The sequence below is a fragment of the Dromiciops gliroides genome, chromosome 3 (genome assembly GCF_019393635.1).
Source record: "Dromiciops gliroides isolate mDroGli1 chromosome 3, mDroGli1.pri, whole genome shotgun sequence".
NCBI classification, from domain to species: domain Eukaryota; kingdom Metazoa; phylum Chordata; class Mammalia; order Microbiotheria; family Microbiotheriidae; genus Dromiciops; species Dromiciops gliroides.
The window spans coordinates 409772545-409788989 of record NC_057863.1 but is presented as its reverse complement, the minus strand read 5'-3'; the positions used below and the strand labels follow the sequence as shown (position 1 = coordinate 409788989).

Sequence of the window (16445 nt, the reverse complement as noted above, 5' to 3'; positions counted from 1 at the left end):
ATTTAAAAGAATCATCTTTACGTAATGGAAGATTTGAGAAATGTGGTGCAATTTTGGAATAAGGGATGTGATATATGCTGGGGAATCAACAAAGAATTAACAATAGAATAGTTAAGTAGTTGAAGTTATACAGCATAGATTTATAGTGCACCAGGTTAGTAATGATCTATAATTTTCTCTAACAATGCTCTGTAGTCTAGGGACAAAAACAGAAAAAGCATTTGGGTTGGCATGATCTAGGGTTGGGCATAGGGGTGAACATAGGAGAAGATTGAAAGGCATATAGAGCGATAATGATGGCAACATTAAAGTAAACTGACCATAGTTATCTTGGTTGGACATTTCTGTTGTTGAGGACACCATCCTTCCAACCACTCAGGTTCCCAATTGCAAAATTAAATTATGCTCTTCACTCTCCTTCCCTCACATCAAATCACTTGCCAAATCTTGTCAATTTTATCTCCAAAACATTTTTTGCAGCTTCACCCTACTCTCTAGTCACATGGCCACTACCTGAGTTTGGTTTCTCAGTACCTCTTTTTTTTTTTTTTTTTTTTTTGCAGGGCAATGAGTGTTAAGTGACTTGCCCAGGGTTACACAGCTAGTAAGTGTCAAGTGTGTGAGGCCGAAATTTGAACTCAGGTCCTCCTGAATCCAGGGTCGGTGCTTTATTGATTGTGCCACCTAACTGCCCCTTCTCATTACCTCTTGCCTGAATTACCAATAATAACCTTCTTATTGGTCTCCCTACCTCAGTCTTTCCCCTCTCCAACCCAGCAAATAGGTCATATTGGATAAATTACTCAATTATTATAAGGTTTCCTAATCTTATTAGCTTATATTAAAAATGTGGTTTTTTTGTTTTTGTTTTATTTTTTGGGTGAGGCAATTGGGGTTAAGTGACTTGCCCAGGGTCACACAGCTAGTAATTGTTAAGTGTCTGAGGTCGGATTCAGGTCCTCCTGAATCCAGGGCCAGTGCTCTATCTACGGCGCCACCTAGCTGCCCCCAAAATATGTTTTTAAGAGCACTTTACATGCATCTGTTAGTTCAATCATCACACTAAACCTATTGGACAAGTAGTAGAAGTATTATTATTATATTTTCACAGATGAGGAAATTTGTGAAATGATGTATTTGAGTACTGAGACTGAGGTTCTGGATCTGTCACTTAATATCTATGTGGCCACAAACAAGTCACTTAATTTCTCTGAGTTTCAGCTTCATCTGTAAAACAACTACAATAATACTTGTGTTATCTCTCACAATTTTTTTTGGGGGGGGGAGGGCGATGGGATACTGCTTTGCAAGGATGGTGCTTTGTAACCTTAAAGCTCACTATGTAAAGTCCTCTGTATGACTCTGCTGTGATGTTTTGTTGAAGTAGAGAAGTAAGCATGAGTTCTCAAAGCTGGGCCAGCAGAGCACAGGCTCTGAGAGATTCTACCATGCTGGAAAGCTTTCCATTACTTTCCCACCAAAAGACTGTCTGCCTTTTGACCGTCAGGCTAGCTCATTTCCAAGAAGTTCATCACCAATAGACTACCTGGGTTGTAACGAGTTGCTTAGTCATGACAACCCATAAATAATAAATGCTTGTTGAATTGAACAGAATTGAACAAGCAAGAGAAATTATAATGGTGGTTGTTATCCCTATTAATTAACCTTATTGATTTTCTCAAGAGCAAACAAGCTCTTAAATTTCAGAGCCAAGATTTGAACCCCAGTCCCCTGACTCCAAATCCAAGTCTCTATTATTTACCTTCCTTCTCTGCTAGAGGAATTCTTAGTGTCCTGTGGCTACAAGTGTCAGAGGAAATACTACTACACATATCTGCTTTAAGGGTTAAGCAGGAGGCTTGTGCCCCAGGCCATATGTTTCCTTGGTTATCACCTAAAAAGTGGAACAATTTTATTATACATTCTGCCTTTAAATTCTTTGCTTAAGCCAATACCTCCTACATGCACTGCTGTTGCTCAAATTTATAATATGCAAACCATCCCACACTGGAAATGGACAACCTCAGAGAAGGAGTGGAGAAACGTGGGAGGACTCAAACATTTCTATAAACTGCCAATCCTACTCTAGAAAAACAATGCTACTATAGTACAAGTAGAAAGGGTTGAAAAAAATTTTAAGGATACAAGAAATCAGAATCTTATTAAACTAAAATACACGTTGCCTTGCATATAAAGTGAATCAATGCCAAAGCCTGGGCTATTTTCACTTTAGATGCTAAGAAGCTTTAGAATATCCTTGGATTCATTTCTATATGTCCTATCCTCAACAAAATAGTCCATTGAATCAAAGTTCTAGAGGTAATAACTGCATGAAACAGACAGAAATTTCATGTGAAGAATAGTAATTCAATAGAGCAGGATCTCAAGTCTGGAATCTAATTGATGGTAGACACAGTATCCAGTTTTTGTGGGTACTGAGAATGGGGTCTGAGAAATGTGCCATCGATTGGCATGAGTCAAAATGAGGTGGTGGAAGGAGAACAAAAAAAGGGAGAAAGAGAAAGATCACTGTGCTTTTAACAATCCAGGGAATAATACACATATAAATAAATTCCTACATGAACCAAAGACTTCTTTTAAGAACGATTCTTCCTTGCTGGGTAAAAGAAAATAAATGTGAACATTTTTTTTCATAAACTCATGGAGCAAAAGTCTTGCTAATCTTAGAAGGAGTTGCCTGTATACAAGAAGGGGAGTACTGGACACATATTGTATTCTAGTAGAACTCTCTCTAAAGAGAGTGTTTTCCATGAACTGTTATTTTGAGAAGCCAGGAAGCTTTCCAGGAAGAGAGTGCATGGGGGTAGAAAATTAAAACCAGCTGGGATCTCAAAGGTTTGGAGAGACACTTTTGACTCAAGGGCTATGCATAACCTCCATTTTCTGCTGTCAATACATCTCACTAAAATTGCTACTCTGGAAGCTCTTCTATTCTGCATAATAGAAGGTACAAAGGAGAAACCACTGAGAGTATGGATTTTCTGTTTCGTGTGGAAAATAACCCACTTCCTCTTTGTAAGCTGGATCCATCAATCCATTAAAAGATGCCATTTAAAGTTCACTTTGGATGTCAAACGAGCTGCCCTTTTGCCAAACGACTATTGTCTCACTTTCATTCATTAAAAGACAAGTTCCACTGGAATACAGGGTATTAAAAGTGTATGTTCTATAGATAGTACTTGTTACTCTATAGGTCATATATTCTAAAGGTCTATCAAGGTTACCTTGATAGGAAGTAAATATAAGATTCTCCAATTCATCCATGCTGGGCAGAATGCTGGGCAGAGCAATTTCATTGCTCATTTTGCAAACTTCATTCCACATAGAAACTCTAAGGTTTCCATTCCTCCATAGGTCTGGTGATCAATTATTCCACTTATACTTGAGTCTACATATAGAGATCTAATTAAGAAAGCTCTACAAAGGTACACAGAATAAAGAGAAATCAGAAAATAGAAAGTGTCACATTTCTTTAAACTGCAGAATCAAGTAGGTGAAATGTTAGTTTGACCTCTATCATCTCACTCCCCTGAAAATGTTTTGCCTTTGGGAAGATAAGCATTTGTGTTTTTGGTATTGATCTGTTATGTATCTCAGAGCATTATGTCTTCAGTAGATGAATGAACGAATCCTCTGAGCACTGCAGCCTGAAATGGTTTGATTCATTTTGGGGAATACCTACCCTACAAAGGAAAGAACAAGACATTCATTAGGTGTGCACCTATCGAAACAGTTCTTTATGTCTTTTTTTAGCAAGTGTTGTTTTCAAGAGATGCTATTTCTTCCATGACCACAGTAAAAGAAATAATTTTTCAAGTTTCACTTTATGTCATAAGCCAATATTTCACTTACTAATGACTCCATCCTTCAATAGAGGTTTTGTGGGGGCTGTAGGAAGCCACGATGGATCGCATACTGTCTGGGTCATTAAGAAACACAACACGAATAACATCACAATATAGTCCTTGTAATTCTTATTCATCCTTCAAGTACTTTACAAACTTTTACTAAATCCCAAATTCTGCCCAAGTTGATACTATTTAACTTAAGTTGGTCAGCATACTAGAGATAATGCCCCAGGAATAGATAATTTCAAAAGGAAATAGCAACAGTTTAAGACATATCCTAGGCTTCTAGAATTATTCATTTAATTCAATGTCACACAAATTTGGCAAACACCTACAATTTGCAAAGAGTTTAGAATATAAATCCAATGGAAGACCTGCTCTCAAGGATCTTACAATGATAAGGAGAAGGTGTTTGGAAAGGAGAGGATAGATAATGGGAAGAGAGGACAAGGATGCAAGTAGCTCATGGAAGGGAACATAAAATAAGTGTAAAGGCAGGTTCTGCATTATGAGAAGTTGAAGGAAGGAGAAATAATTTGGGGGCTTGTAGGGTGCTGTTCAACATAGGGGCAATGCTTATCATATTATCACCAATGCCAGCCACTGGAGATATATGCACGCACGCATAAATGTGTGTGTGGATGTATGTGTGTGGATACACACATGTATATATGTATTCTTACTTTTAACTGAAGGGCTAGAGCTTTTAACTTTTCCAGAAGCATAAGACTGCTACTATTTACAATTGGAGTTGAAAACTTTGATAATCATGCAAATTCCTATTCCCTCTACTATATGTCACCTCTCTTGAGAATAAAGGTATTTTAATCTACAGAATTTGTGGAATAGAATAGCGGGGACATTATCACAACTCTAGTATCTTGATCTCACTCTTAGGTTATATCTACAAAGGAAATGTAACCCTTTCTCACGTTTGAAAGTAAGCTAATTGGGGTCAAGGACTATTTTTCTCTTTCTCTGTATCCTTAACACTTAGCATAATGTCTGGCACATACTAGGCTCTTAATAAATGCGTTTTGAAACTTTGAAAGACTTTAGAACTTTCATCAATGCAATGATAAATAATCATTCCACAAGGATGAAACATACCACTTACATCTTGTTAGCCAGGTAATGAACATTTCCAGCTCTGATCCATGTAAGAATGTGTTTCAATGAACTATGTTTGTTTGCGATGAGGTTTTTATTTTTCATTTGCTCATTTAGGGATGGAATAAGAACAGGAGGGACATATTTTTTTTAAATGTTAATACTTGAATGACTAACTGACAGACAATTAACCAGAAAGCATATTTGCCTCCTTAGTACTCTTATGGTACTGGGTTTTTTTCTTATAGGCTTAACATCTTTTAAAAAAAATTTGCATTATACTGTAGTCATTTATACATCAGATTGTAAGCTCTTTGAGGGCAAGGGCTATCATTTCTTTTGTATCTTACCTAGTGCTTAGCACAGTGCTTTGTACATATCAGACACTTGATAAATGTTTGTTGTGGAGCATTTAGGTGGCACAGCAGATAGAGTGCTGAACCCAGAGTCAGGAAAACTCTTCCTGAGTTCAAATCTGGCCTCAGACACTAAGCTATGTGACTCTGGGAAAATCATTTAACTCTATTTGCCTTAGTTTCTTCATCTGTCAGATGAGCTAGAGAAGGAAATGGCAAACCACTCTGATATCTTTGCCAAGAAAACCCCAAATTCAGTTATTAAGAGTCAGACATAACTGAAAAGAATGTTGAATGAGCAACAGTTTCAGTTGATGAGCCCAAAAGACACAAACCTGGAAACATTATATGGCAGATAAGATGATTCTTGGTAGTTTGCTCATCTCAGATCTTCACAGAAATAGTTACAGTCCCCCTAAGACAGGTTTTCCCCCAAGCAGAGAGTCTGAAGAAATTGCTTATGTTTCCTTACATGGAAATAACAACCAAATGCATTCAATAAATTATTAATTCTGATTCTTCCTTAGGCCAAAAAGAATTAAAGACAAGCAGGACAGCTTTGAAAGCTACAGGTTACGTTTGCATACTTTAAAAGAAAAATAAGGTGTCCAAATTTGAGATATGCAATTTCATGCACATTCTTATTTTGTTCTACAATGCCCATTTTATTGGATGATTAAGTTTTGAATAAAAATAAAACTGAAAAACAAAAGTCAAAAATAAAATAGACTATCTGGATTTTTCCAGCTATAGACCCACCCCCCCCCCAAAAAAAAAAGAAAGGAAGGAAGGAAGGAAAAGTGGGAAAAAAAGAAATCACAGGCAGTATATTTTCTCCAGGGTAAGCTCTGGAGTCTAAGAAAACCAATTTAAAAAATAATACCTGGACCACAATGAATGAATATAAATTTAGAAATTTTCCCCAAATGAGGTGAAAGCCTTGAGACTTCTTGGGGTTAAAGCTTCATTTAAATCACAATTTTACTGTGAGGAAAACAGAAAAAGAAATTATTGCTGATAATTTCATAATATTCAAATTAAGCAAATTGCAAGTCAAATCATTCAGTATCACTGAGAGAGAAAAGTATAACTTTTCTTGGTCTATAATTATATAATAATTGTAAATTCAAGAGAAAAGAAATGGAAGAAGGGATGAAAGAGTAGGAAAGTAAATGTTAATATCTTTTTGTTCATCTTGATAAGAAATAAAAATAAGAGTCTCTTTATTTCACCTTTGTTTGACACATTACCACTTCAGTAGTTTGTTTGTAGAGCTAGTCTTCCAAATAGCACTGTCTTCCAAATAGAATCTCATGGGGTTTCCATGAAAAAGGGTAAACATTTTTAATTGGTGTCTGTTTGCCACCTTCAGGGCCCCCAACCTCACCACAGTAATATGAAAACCAATTCAAAAGGGTTCCATAACCTCAAAAAGTAAGAAAATTATCATTGTATCAATCATAAACTGCGTTAACAAAAAAAATTAAAAAGGGAAATTTTCATTTGGGGTTATTTAAGATGTTAAAATGCAATTGTTTAGTCAGTTCTTAGCTATTCAGGGGCTGATTATCCAGGTTGTAAATTAATTTATCTCCACTTCAGCTTTTCTTTTTCTCCTTACCATTTCCTGCCTTCCAGTCATTTTAATTAGGTCATATTGCTTCCTTGGACAGATAAGAGAGAAAGAAAGAAGTCTTAAAATTAGTCAATCAGGATACTTGTTAGCATCTCTAGTACAAAAAACCCAGCTCTTTAGGGAGAAAGGTGACACAATTGTTCAACTGCAGTGAGAAGATTATCTTTGAGCTATTATTTGTGTTAACTTTCTCCCCTATGATTACGGATAATTGAAAATCAGTTGCAGGAGAATATCTGTATAATGAGAGTATAATTGGCTCCCTCTATTGACTGAAATGCTTTTTAGTTCTCATCTTAACAGCTTTATTAGGCCCCTTCTGCTGAAATGCCTGAGATTTCCTGAATGATTTCTAGGGCTTTCATTTTTTTCTTTTAATACCACACTAATAGGATTGATAAAGATAGTTTATAGCTGTGGTTTGATGTGCATTCTCTCTTTGTAGTAGATGGATGTAATAAAGAAGGTAAGCATAGTTAGGTCAATTCAATCAGGTCCTGGGTTGCTAAGTAAATGATGACTCATCTTATATCTGCCTGCATTCATTACTGTAGAGAGGTGCTTCTCTGCTGAGGCTCAAGGGAGAAGATGGAATTGTATTAATTGCACTAGGAGTGCTAACATGTTTCTCCCACGATCACAAAAACTCAAAAACATATTGTGTGCTTTCACTACAAAGGGTTCCGAGTGATAGGTCTCCCCCAAGATCTCCCCAAATAATTGTAGCTTTGCTGGCTATAGAACAATGTCAATATTCTTTATAAGTATCCAGTTAAGTATAGAAAAGGCTGTACATCTGTTCCCACAAGGCAAGTGACAATTTATACTGTGCTAGTGAAAGGATAAGGGAGGCTATGGGGTTCAGTGGATAGAGTTCTGGGCCAGGAGTCAGGAAGACTCATCTTCTAGCCTCAGATACTAGCTGTGTGACCATGGGTAAGTCACTTAATCCTGTTTGCCTTAATTTCCTCATTTCTAAAATGAGCTGGAGAAGAAAATGTGTAATCACTCTAGTATTTTTGCCAAGCAAATCCTAAATGGGGTCAAGAAGAGTAGGACACAACTGAACAATAAGAATGAAGATGCCATTCATTTTAATATCAATCTATTCCTTATGGAGAAGTGAGTGGATTTTTTGTTTTGTTTTGTGTCATGTGTATGTGTGTGTTTAAGAAAAAAAATGGGGGCATCTAGGTGGCTCAGTCGATAGAGCACAGGCCCTGGAGTCAGGAGTACCTGAGTTCAAATCCGGCCTCAGACACTTAACACTTACTAGCTGTGTGACCCTGGGCAAGTCACTTAACCCCAATTGCCTCACTAAAAAAAAAAAAAATTTTTTAATTTTAAAGAAAAAAAAATAATGGACTCATAAAAAAGTAGGGGCTCTCAAAAAAAGTAGGGTCTGGGATTTTTTTTTGGCATGGTAATTATCAATAGGATAATTAAAAAAATTTTTTCAATAGGACAATTTTAAAAAGTAATTATATGTGTTTAAGAGGAGAGAATCCCTTGAAGCATATGTGGAGATTTGTCTGCCTCCTAATCCCCTTCTGGTGGGCCACAATGCTCTGGTCTCTTGCTAAAGGTGATTGGAAGCTTTGTGTTATTCCCAGCTACTAGTGGGCTCAATTCTCAAGGACTTAAGCTTTGAGATAATACAACAATCCATTTATAAAGGGAAAGGGAATCAGTATTTATTAAGAGCCTAAGATGGACCAGACATTGTGCTAAATGCTTTTACACATATTACTTCATTCAATCCCAATATAAGTCCCATGACTGATGCCCAAAGTCAAAGAGAACTGACTGTCTACTGAGTCAGCAAGAGTTGCTTTGAAAGGAAGCAACGGGAGCAGCTAGGTGGCACAGTGGATAAAGCACTGACCCTGGATTCAGGAGGACCTGAGTTCAAATCTGTTCCCAGACACTTGTCACTTACTAGCTGTGTGACCCTGGGCAAGTCACTTAACCTTCATTGCCCTGACACCCCCCCCCCCCCCACACACACACACACAAAGGAAGAAAGCAACAAAGCCTCTGTCTATCTTCCACTTCAAGCATATTATTTGGACTTGGGAGTGGGGAGGGAGAAAAATCCTCTTTCCAACAGTATGCATCTGCCATGAGATGCTCTACCAGACAAACCTCCCTCCTACAACTAGAAATATTTCTCTTACTTCAGACTTTTTGCATTGGTGGGTTCTGTATTTAACAGTATGTAAATACCACATTTATATTAATGCTATATGCATGTAATAGTGAGATGCAAAACTTTAGAACACAATCAGTATCTAGAATTAGAGAACATTAGAACTGGCCTAAGAGGTCGTCTAATTTAACTGAGGCTGGGAGGTGAAGTGAAACACCCAGGGTGACATGGGGAGTTAAGAGGCAGAGAGCCAGGACTCCAGCTTATGGCTTAGACAAGTAAGTGGAGCATCCTGAAAAGAGGAATGTGGTAGATAGTGGATTAAGGGGCCCAAGTTTTGAATCCTGGCTCTGCTATTACTTGTGCCACCTCAGGAAAGTCACTTCATCTCTCTGGACCTTAGGTTCCGCATCAGTAAAATGATTTCAATAGGATTTCATTGATGTCTAAGGCCCCCTTCGGGTCTAAATAAATCAAATAACCAAGAAGTATTTATTAAAGGCCTACGAATGGCACAAAGTAGAAAAAAAAATGAAACAATCTCTACTAGCAACGAGCTTACATTCTAATGGGAGAGAAAACTAGTGCACATGATAACATAGAGAATAAATATAAAGTTAATAATGAATCTATATGCCTATTTATATTTTATAGATATATATGCACATACACACACTAACAAAGTAGTCACTTAACAAATGCATGTTGACTGACTAAGTAGTTATATAAATGGTAGTTTGGAAGAGGAAGGGTTTCAGGCCGACTCTGTAAAGACTATCACCCCATGACTACCACCAGTCGTGCCTGAAGAGGGAGGAAAACCATTTCAAGAGAAGAGCGAGAGAAAACTACATATCCCAGCGGGGACCGCGCACAAAATACTCTCCATTCACCAGAGTATCTAGTCTTGCTCTAGAGACGGAGAATTAGTTGTGCGTGGAAGAACTACAGTTCCCAGGATGCTGTGGCCGAGGTTGCTCTTTGCGCATGAGCGCTGCCCCTCTCCGGGAGAGCGGTTCGTTTGAAGCTGTGCTTGAAGCTCCATGGAAACTCGCTTGACTGAAGGAGTGTCTCTGAAGGGGAGCCGAACAGTCGTCGGGGTGAGGGTGCTGGGGGCTCGGGAGGGCTAGGGATGGAGTGGGGTGGAGATGAGCCAGTGCTGCAGACTCTGAGCGCCGCGGATGCCGAGTTACTCAATCTCTGGGAGCGGGGGGGGGGGGGGGGGGGGGGGGGAAGGGAGGCGGGAAAGGAGGCTAGGGAGGCTCACCTGCTCTTAGGTGGGCAATTGACAAGGCCAGCCAGATGAGGAAACTGAGACCCGGAGAGAGGAAGGGACCCGTCCAAGGTCATAGTTAATCAGGGAGGGTCGTGACACTCGAACTCAGGACTCTTTCCGCCGTTCTATAAACCGCGTTCATTCCACATTGGGTGCCTCCCTATTTGCAGGAAGCTAGGTGGCACCATGGATAGAGTGCTGAGCCTGGAGTCAGGAAGACCTGAATTCAAATTTGTCCTCAGACACTTACTAGCCCTATGACCCTGGGCAAGTCACTTAACCCTGTTTGCCTTACTGGGGAAGGAAATGACAAACCACTCCAGTATGCTGGCCAAGAAACCCCTATGGTCTGTACTGGTGTCTTATGGTCCATGGGGTCAAGAAGAGGCGGATACTACTACTGAACAACGAATTACCCTGTTATGTCCATCCTCAAGAACTTTGGCAGCACAGTATAAACTCTAGGTCTGGATCTGGAGCCAGAGGTCCTGAGTTATATAATGGTCATTTAAATTCTCTAGGCCTCCTTTCCTTTATCTGTAAAATTAGGGAATTAGACTAGAACTAAGGTTTTTAGCCTTTTTGTATGCGGTGTCCCCCTTTGGCAGTCCATATCATGGCAAAATCAAAGCCACTGAGAAACCTAAAGGTACAAAGTAGTGTAATGTTAAACTGAAAGTAAGTACCCACATAGTAAGAAACTAACAAAAGCAATGATCACTGGTCCAGTGATATGAATGTTGTCACTTTGTAATTACAGATGGATTTGAATATTGCAACAGCCAGACCAGTCCTCTCTCCAGCGAACCTTAATGCTACAACTCCTGAGGCATTTACTGTACTTCAAAAGATGAGACTAGCAGAAGAGCAGTCAAATACCTTAATGAAAGACCTAATAATGTTAGGTTTGGGTGGACAAAGGTAACATGATATGATTAGTTTGTTTATGTTAGTTTGTAGGACTTTATTGGTTACTCATTCCTTGTTAATAAAAGATACAGTTTAAAAATTATTTTGGAATTCAATTTTTAAAGTATTTGGAAGTTTTGAGGGTGAGGAAAATGCTTAAAGCAGTTGGAAAGCCCAGTTTCTTAGAAACTTATTCACAGAATGAATCTATAGCTATTCCCTACCACCACCACCTCCAATGGCAGCTGTTAGCTTCATAGAGGGAGTGCTGATCCTGGAATGAAGTAAGATCTGAGTTCAAATCCTGCCTCAAACACTTACTAGCTATGTGACCCTGGGCAAGTCATTTAAATCTCTGTCTACCTCAGTTTCTTCAGTTGTAAAATAGGGATAATAAGAGCACCTACTTTGCAGGGTTGTTGTAAGGAAAAAATGAGATTTTGTAAAAGTGCCTGGCACATAGAAGACATTATGTAAATGCTTATTCCCTCCTTCCCCTTTTCTTTTCAGGAATCTACAGTACCTTATTGTCCATCTCACTCCTCAACCTAGCATTCAATTGGCTCCCTTGTACCTTTTCATCCTATTTCACATTCCAACTAATTTCTTCCACACAAAACACATTTGTCTGTCATCTTCTGAATAAAAATTCTTTTCAAATCCATGAATTTACATAAGGTATCCCCCTTCTGGTATAGAGTGTTTTCTTTTTACCTCTCCACCAATCTCATTTTTCCCCAAAAAACCTTTCCCAGGAAACCTTCCTCAAATAGCCTGACCTCATTTTTATAACTTCTTAACTCTGTATTCACTTAGCAGTTTGGTATTTAATTTCAATTGTTATTTTATAGTCGTTATCTTGATTGGTTGTTGTTATTCCTTCTTTCTTGAAGAGGACCATGACATCACTCTGATGTCATAACTTTCAGTGAATTGGATTTAAGTGAGGGAGGGCTGTGCAAAGTCAACAGCCTCACTCTCTCCTCCAGTCATCTGGGTCCAGTGGCAAGATATAGGTCAGGGCTGAAGATGGTCACAATGCAATGGGAGCCTTTTTAAGCTAAGGTTTTTCCCAGGTCTCCATTTGCCTGAGTAATGCCCATTCTTCAATTAAGGCTAGGTGAGAAGTGAGGCAAAGAATGGCCTCCTTTACCTAGTCAAAACAAATGAATGAATGAATGAATAGAAAGAAGGAAGGAAGGAAGGAAGGACCTTGATTGGTAACTTTTTTTTTTTTTTTTTTTTTGCGGGGCAATGGGGGTTAAGTGACTTGCCCAGGGTCACACAGCTAGTAAGTGTCAAGTGTCTGAGGCCGGCTTTGAACTCAGGTACTCCTGAATCCAGGGCCAGTGCTTTAACCACTGCGCCATCTAGCTGCCCCGATTGGTAACTTCTTAATGGGTGGTGGAGGAGATTGTATATTTTACTCAACTAGATTTTAGGCTTCTTACAGTAAGAGGCTTTGTCTTATTTCTTTGGCATTTCCTAGGATTGGGGAAGATGGTGTGGATTGGGAAATGAAGGCAATTAAAGCCACTTGATTTAAATTTCTGTACTGAAACACTAAATCTAATTGATTTCCTATGCAAAAATTCATTCTTCTTGTAAAGATTGCATCAAACAACTGAGGAGTAGAATTCATTGTTAGAAAATATACCATACATTTTATAGCAATTATATATTTTATATTCTCACATTAATGATTTTTTATTATTTTTCATGTTCAATATAGAGCTGAGAATACCAAAATTGTTGTTTTGGGGTTTTTTTTTCTGAATTGAGGCTCTTTTTCCCCCATTTTTTGTTTGTTTATTTGTTTTTGGTTTTTTGGTGAGGCAGTTGGGGTTAAGTGACTTGCCCAGGGTCATACAGTTAAGTGTCAAGTGTCTGAGGCCGGATTTGAACCCAGGTCCTCCTGAATCCACGGCTGGTGCTTTATCCACTGCACCACCTAGCTGCCCCCCAAAATTGGTTTTGAAGTCATTGGGAATTGAATTAATCCTAGCTAATCAACAACAATATCAAGCACAAAACACTTCATGGCACAAAATAGGCCCTAACTAAATCTTGATTGTATTGAACAATAATCATGGATTTGTCATTCTTATAGAAAACAAATGTCATGAATCAGAACAGAACACTTTATTTTTAAAATTTTTTTATTCATTTTTAAAAACAAATATGAAATGAGAAAAGAAAAAATATTTCCATGTACGCAGCAGAACATGAGGATCCATTATAAAGCAATCCATTTCCATTTCATGAAAACTTATTCATAAATCCTAAATCCTGTTTTTTAAAACAACCCAGCTTTTCTGTGCTTCCAAGTGTTTTTTGTTCTCTGCTGTGCACTTTTTATTTTATTTTTCTCCCTCCCTCCCTCTTACCCACCCTAGAGAAGGCTACAACTAAATGCAAATTTTACACACACACACACACACACACACACACACACACACAAGACCATACTATGCATATTTCTATTTGTAATTTCTTTCTTTGGAAGTAGATAGCATCTTCTTTCATAGATCCAAGTCTTTCCATGTTTTTCTAAATCAACCAGCTCATCATTTCTCATATCACAGCAATATCCATCACAATCATATACCACAGCTTGTTTAGCCATTCCCCAATTGAAGAGCATCTTTCATTTTAGCAAATCTGATGGTGTAAAATGATATCTCAAAATTATTTTAATTTATGTTTTTATAGTCAATAATGATTTAGAGCTTTTTCTCATATGATTATATGTAGTCTTGATTTCGTCATTGAAAAACTGTGGTTATTCATCAGTTGGGGTATCACTTATTTTATATATTGGTGACACAATATAGTTTCCTATTTTTCTCTTTTAATTAAATCTATTTTAGCTTTAACTTTGAGATCATGACTAGTATCCTTGCTTTTTTTACATAATGAATTCTACCCTGTCCCTTTATTTTCTCTCTCTGTGTATCTCTCATTTTTATTGTGTTTCCTGAAAGCTCCATATTGTTGAATTCAGATTTTTAATCCATTATGCCATCCTGTTCCATTTTATGGGTAAATTCATCCCATTCACATTCCAAGTTATAATTACTTACATATTTCCCTCCATCCTATTTTTCCTTACTTTCCTTCTCACCTTACCCTATCCCTCCTCATTAGTCTAGTTCATTTCTACAGGATACCTTGCCCTCCTATTCCTTAATCTATCCACCCCAATAAGAGTCACTCCTTTATCTTGTACCCACCACCATAATTTACCTTTCTAAGAGTTTCTCTTATTAACTCCCCCTCCTAATTCACTCTTCTAAAAGTCTCTCCTTTATTCTATCTGTAACCCATTTCTGATGAGTAAGGTTCCAGCACTACCAGCCCTTCACCTTCCCCCCACCTTGCTTCTTCTGTATCAATTATTTTTTTCATGCCTCCTTTGTATGAGATAATTACTCCTTTTTATCTCTCCCTACAGTTTTATTTTTTAGAATCACCTGCAAATGACCACAGCATGCCAGCAGGGTCCCCACCCCTCTGCCACCACACTCACCAGGCATGTGCTAAACCCAACTTCAGACCATCAGGTGTACAAGTAGTAATATTAGGCAAGAGAAAGGATGTAACCTTTGGAAAATCAGACCATATTCACCTTAAGGCATGCTCCTGTCATTAGTAGTGTAAGAAGCTGGAGGTCTGATATGAAGTCCTCATTAGACAATAACCAGTTCTACACAAGGCAAGAGAAGGCAATGAACAGTGCCCCAAATCCTACCATTCTTTAGTTCTGAAGGCCTTTCACGATGATTTTAGACATCTGAGCCAAGAGAAAACTCTAGATCAAATTCAGTCCATTTTAAAATCATTTACTAAGCACCTACTCCATGGAATTTCTAAAGAGAGATCTAGAGAATTATAACCAATATATCAGTCAGCTGGGATACCAATTGAGAGAGGCCAACTACTCAGCTACAGCCTTGCATTAGAAGAGCAGAAAAAAAACAAGAAGGAATATAATGCTTGAATTTGTTATAAGGAACTTAAACAAGGGTATAAAAGTCCTACAACTAAATCATACTGTCTTGGAAAAATACAAGATTGGACCAGTGAAAAGTCCCTTCATACGAAGTCATCAGGAGGCTAGATAGTCTAAAAATATATCAGAACAGTTGGAGTCTGATGATTATCATTTATTGCAATCACTTATAGCCTTTATGAGAATTAATGACTTTGGGGCAGCTAGGTGTTGCAGTGGATAAAGCACTGGCCCTGGATTCAGGAGGACCAGAGTTCAAATCTGGCCTCAGACACTTGACATTTACTAGCTGTGTGACCCTAGGCAAGTTACTTAATCCTCATTGCCTTGCACAGAGAGAGAGAGAGAGAGAGAGAGAGAGAGAGAGAGAGAGAGAGAGAGAATTAATGACTTGCAGATGCAAAGGAGGACAGGAGCATATAAAAATCAAGAAAACAAGTCTCATAAAGAACCTACTTATCAGAATCAGAGAGATATTTGACACTATATGGTACTCTACATGGGAAGATTTCTGTGAGAATCCAGATAAAGCAGTTGAATTTGACTATACTTATTTTTAAAATAATATTTTATTTTCTTCCAGTTACATGTAAAAACAACTCTTATATTTGTTGGGCTTTTTAAAGTTTTGAGTTCTAAATTTTATTCCTCCCTTTCTCCCCTCCCTCTTTCTGAGATGGTGAGCAATCAGATGTAGGTTATATATGTGCAATCACATAAAACCACCATATTAGCCATTTTGTGGAAGAAAACTCAGAAAGAGAAAAAATGAAAGGAAGGAAGGAAAGAAGGAAATATGCTTTGTTCTGTATTCAGATGTCATCGGTTCTTTCTCTGAAGGCAGATTGCATTTTTCATCATGAGTCCTCTGGGACTGTCTTGGATCATTGTATTGCTGAGAATAGCTAAGTCATTCATAGATATTCATTATACAATATTGCTCTATGTACAATGTTTTCCTGGTTCTGCTCACTTTATATCAGTTCATGTAAGTCTTTCCAAGTTTTTCTAAAATCATCCTGCTCATCATTTCTTTTTTTTATTTTTATTTTTCTTTTTGTGGGGCAATGAGGACTAAGTGACTTGCCCAGGGTCACACAACTAGTAAGTGTCAAGTGTCTGAGGTCG

The 16445-nt window shown here is 38.0% G+C and overlaps 1 protein-coding gene and 1 pseudogene across 1 annotated transcript in view; one reads left to right on the top strand and one right to left on the bottom strand.

Annotated features, from left to right (window-relative positions):
* The window catches only part of LOC122747715, a 55631-nt pseudogene extending 44862 nt beyond the window's left edge, over nucleotides 1-10769 (bottom strand).
* CCDC150 (coiled-coil domain containing 150) overlaps nucleotides 10172-16445 on the top strand; it is a 98083-nt gene continuing 91809 nt past the window's right edge. The window contains exons 1-2 of the mRNA XM_043995812.1: nucleotides 10172-10220; nucleotides 11157-11317. Coding sequence (XP_043851747.1) covers nucleotides 11157-11317 — 161 coding nt within the window. The 5' untranslated portion in view covers nucleotides 10172-10220. The remainder of the gene's footprint in view (nucleotides 10221-11156; nucleotides 11318-16445) is intronic.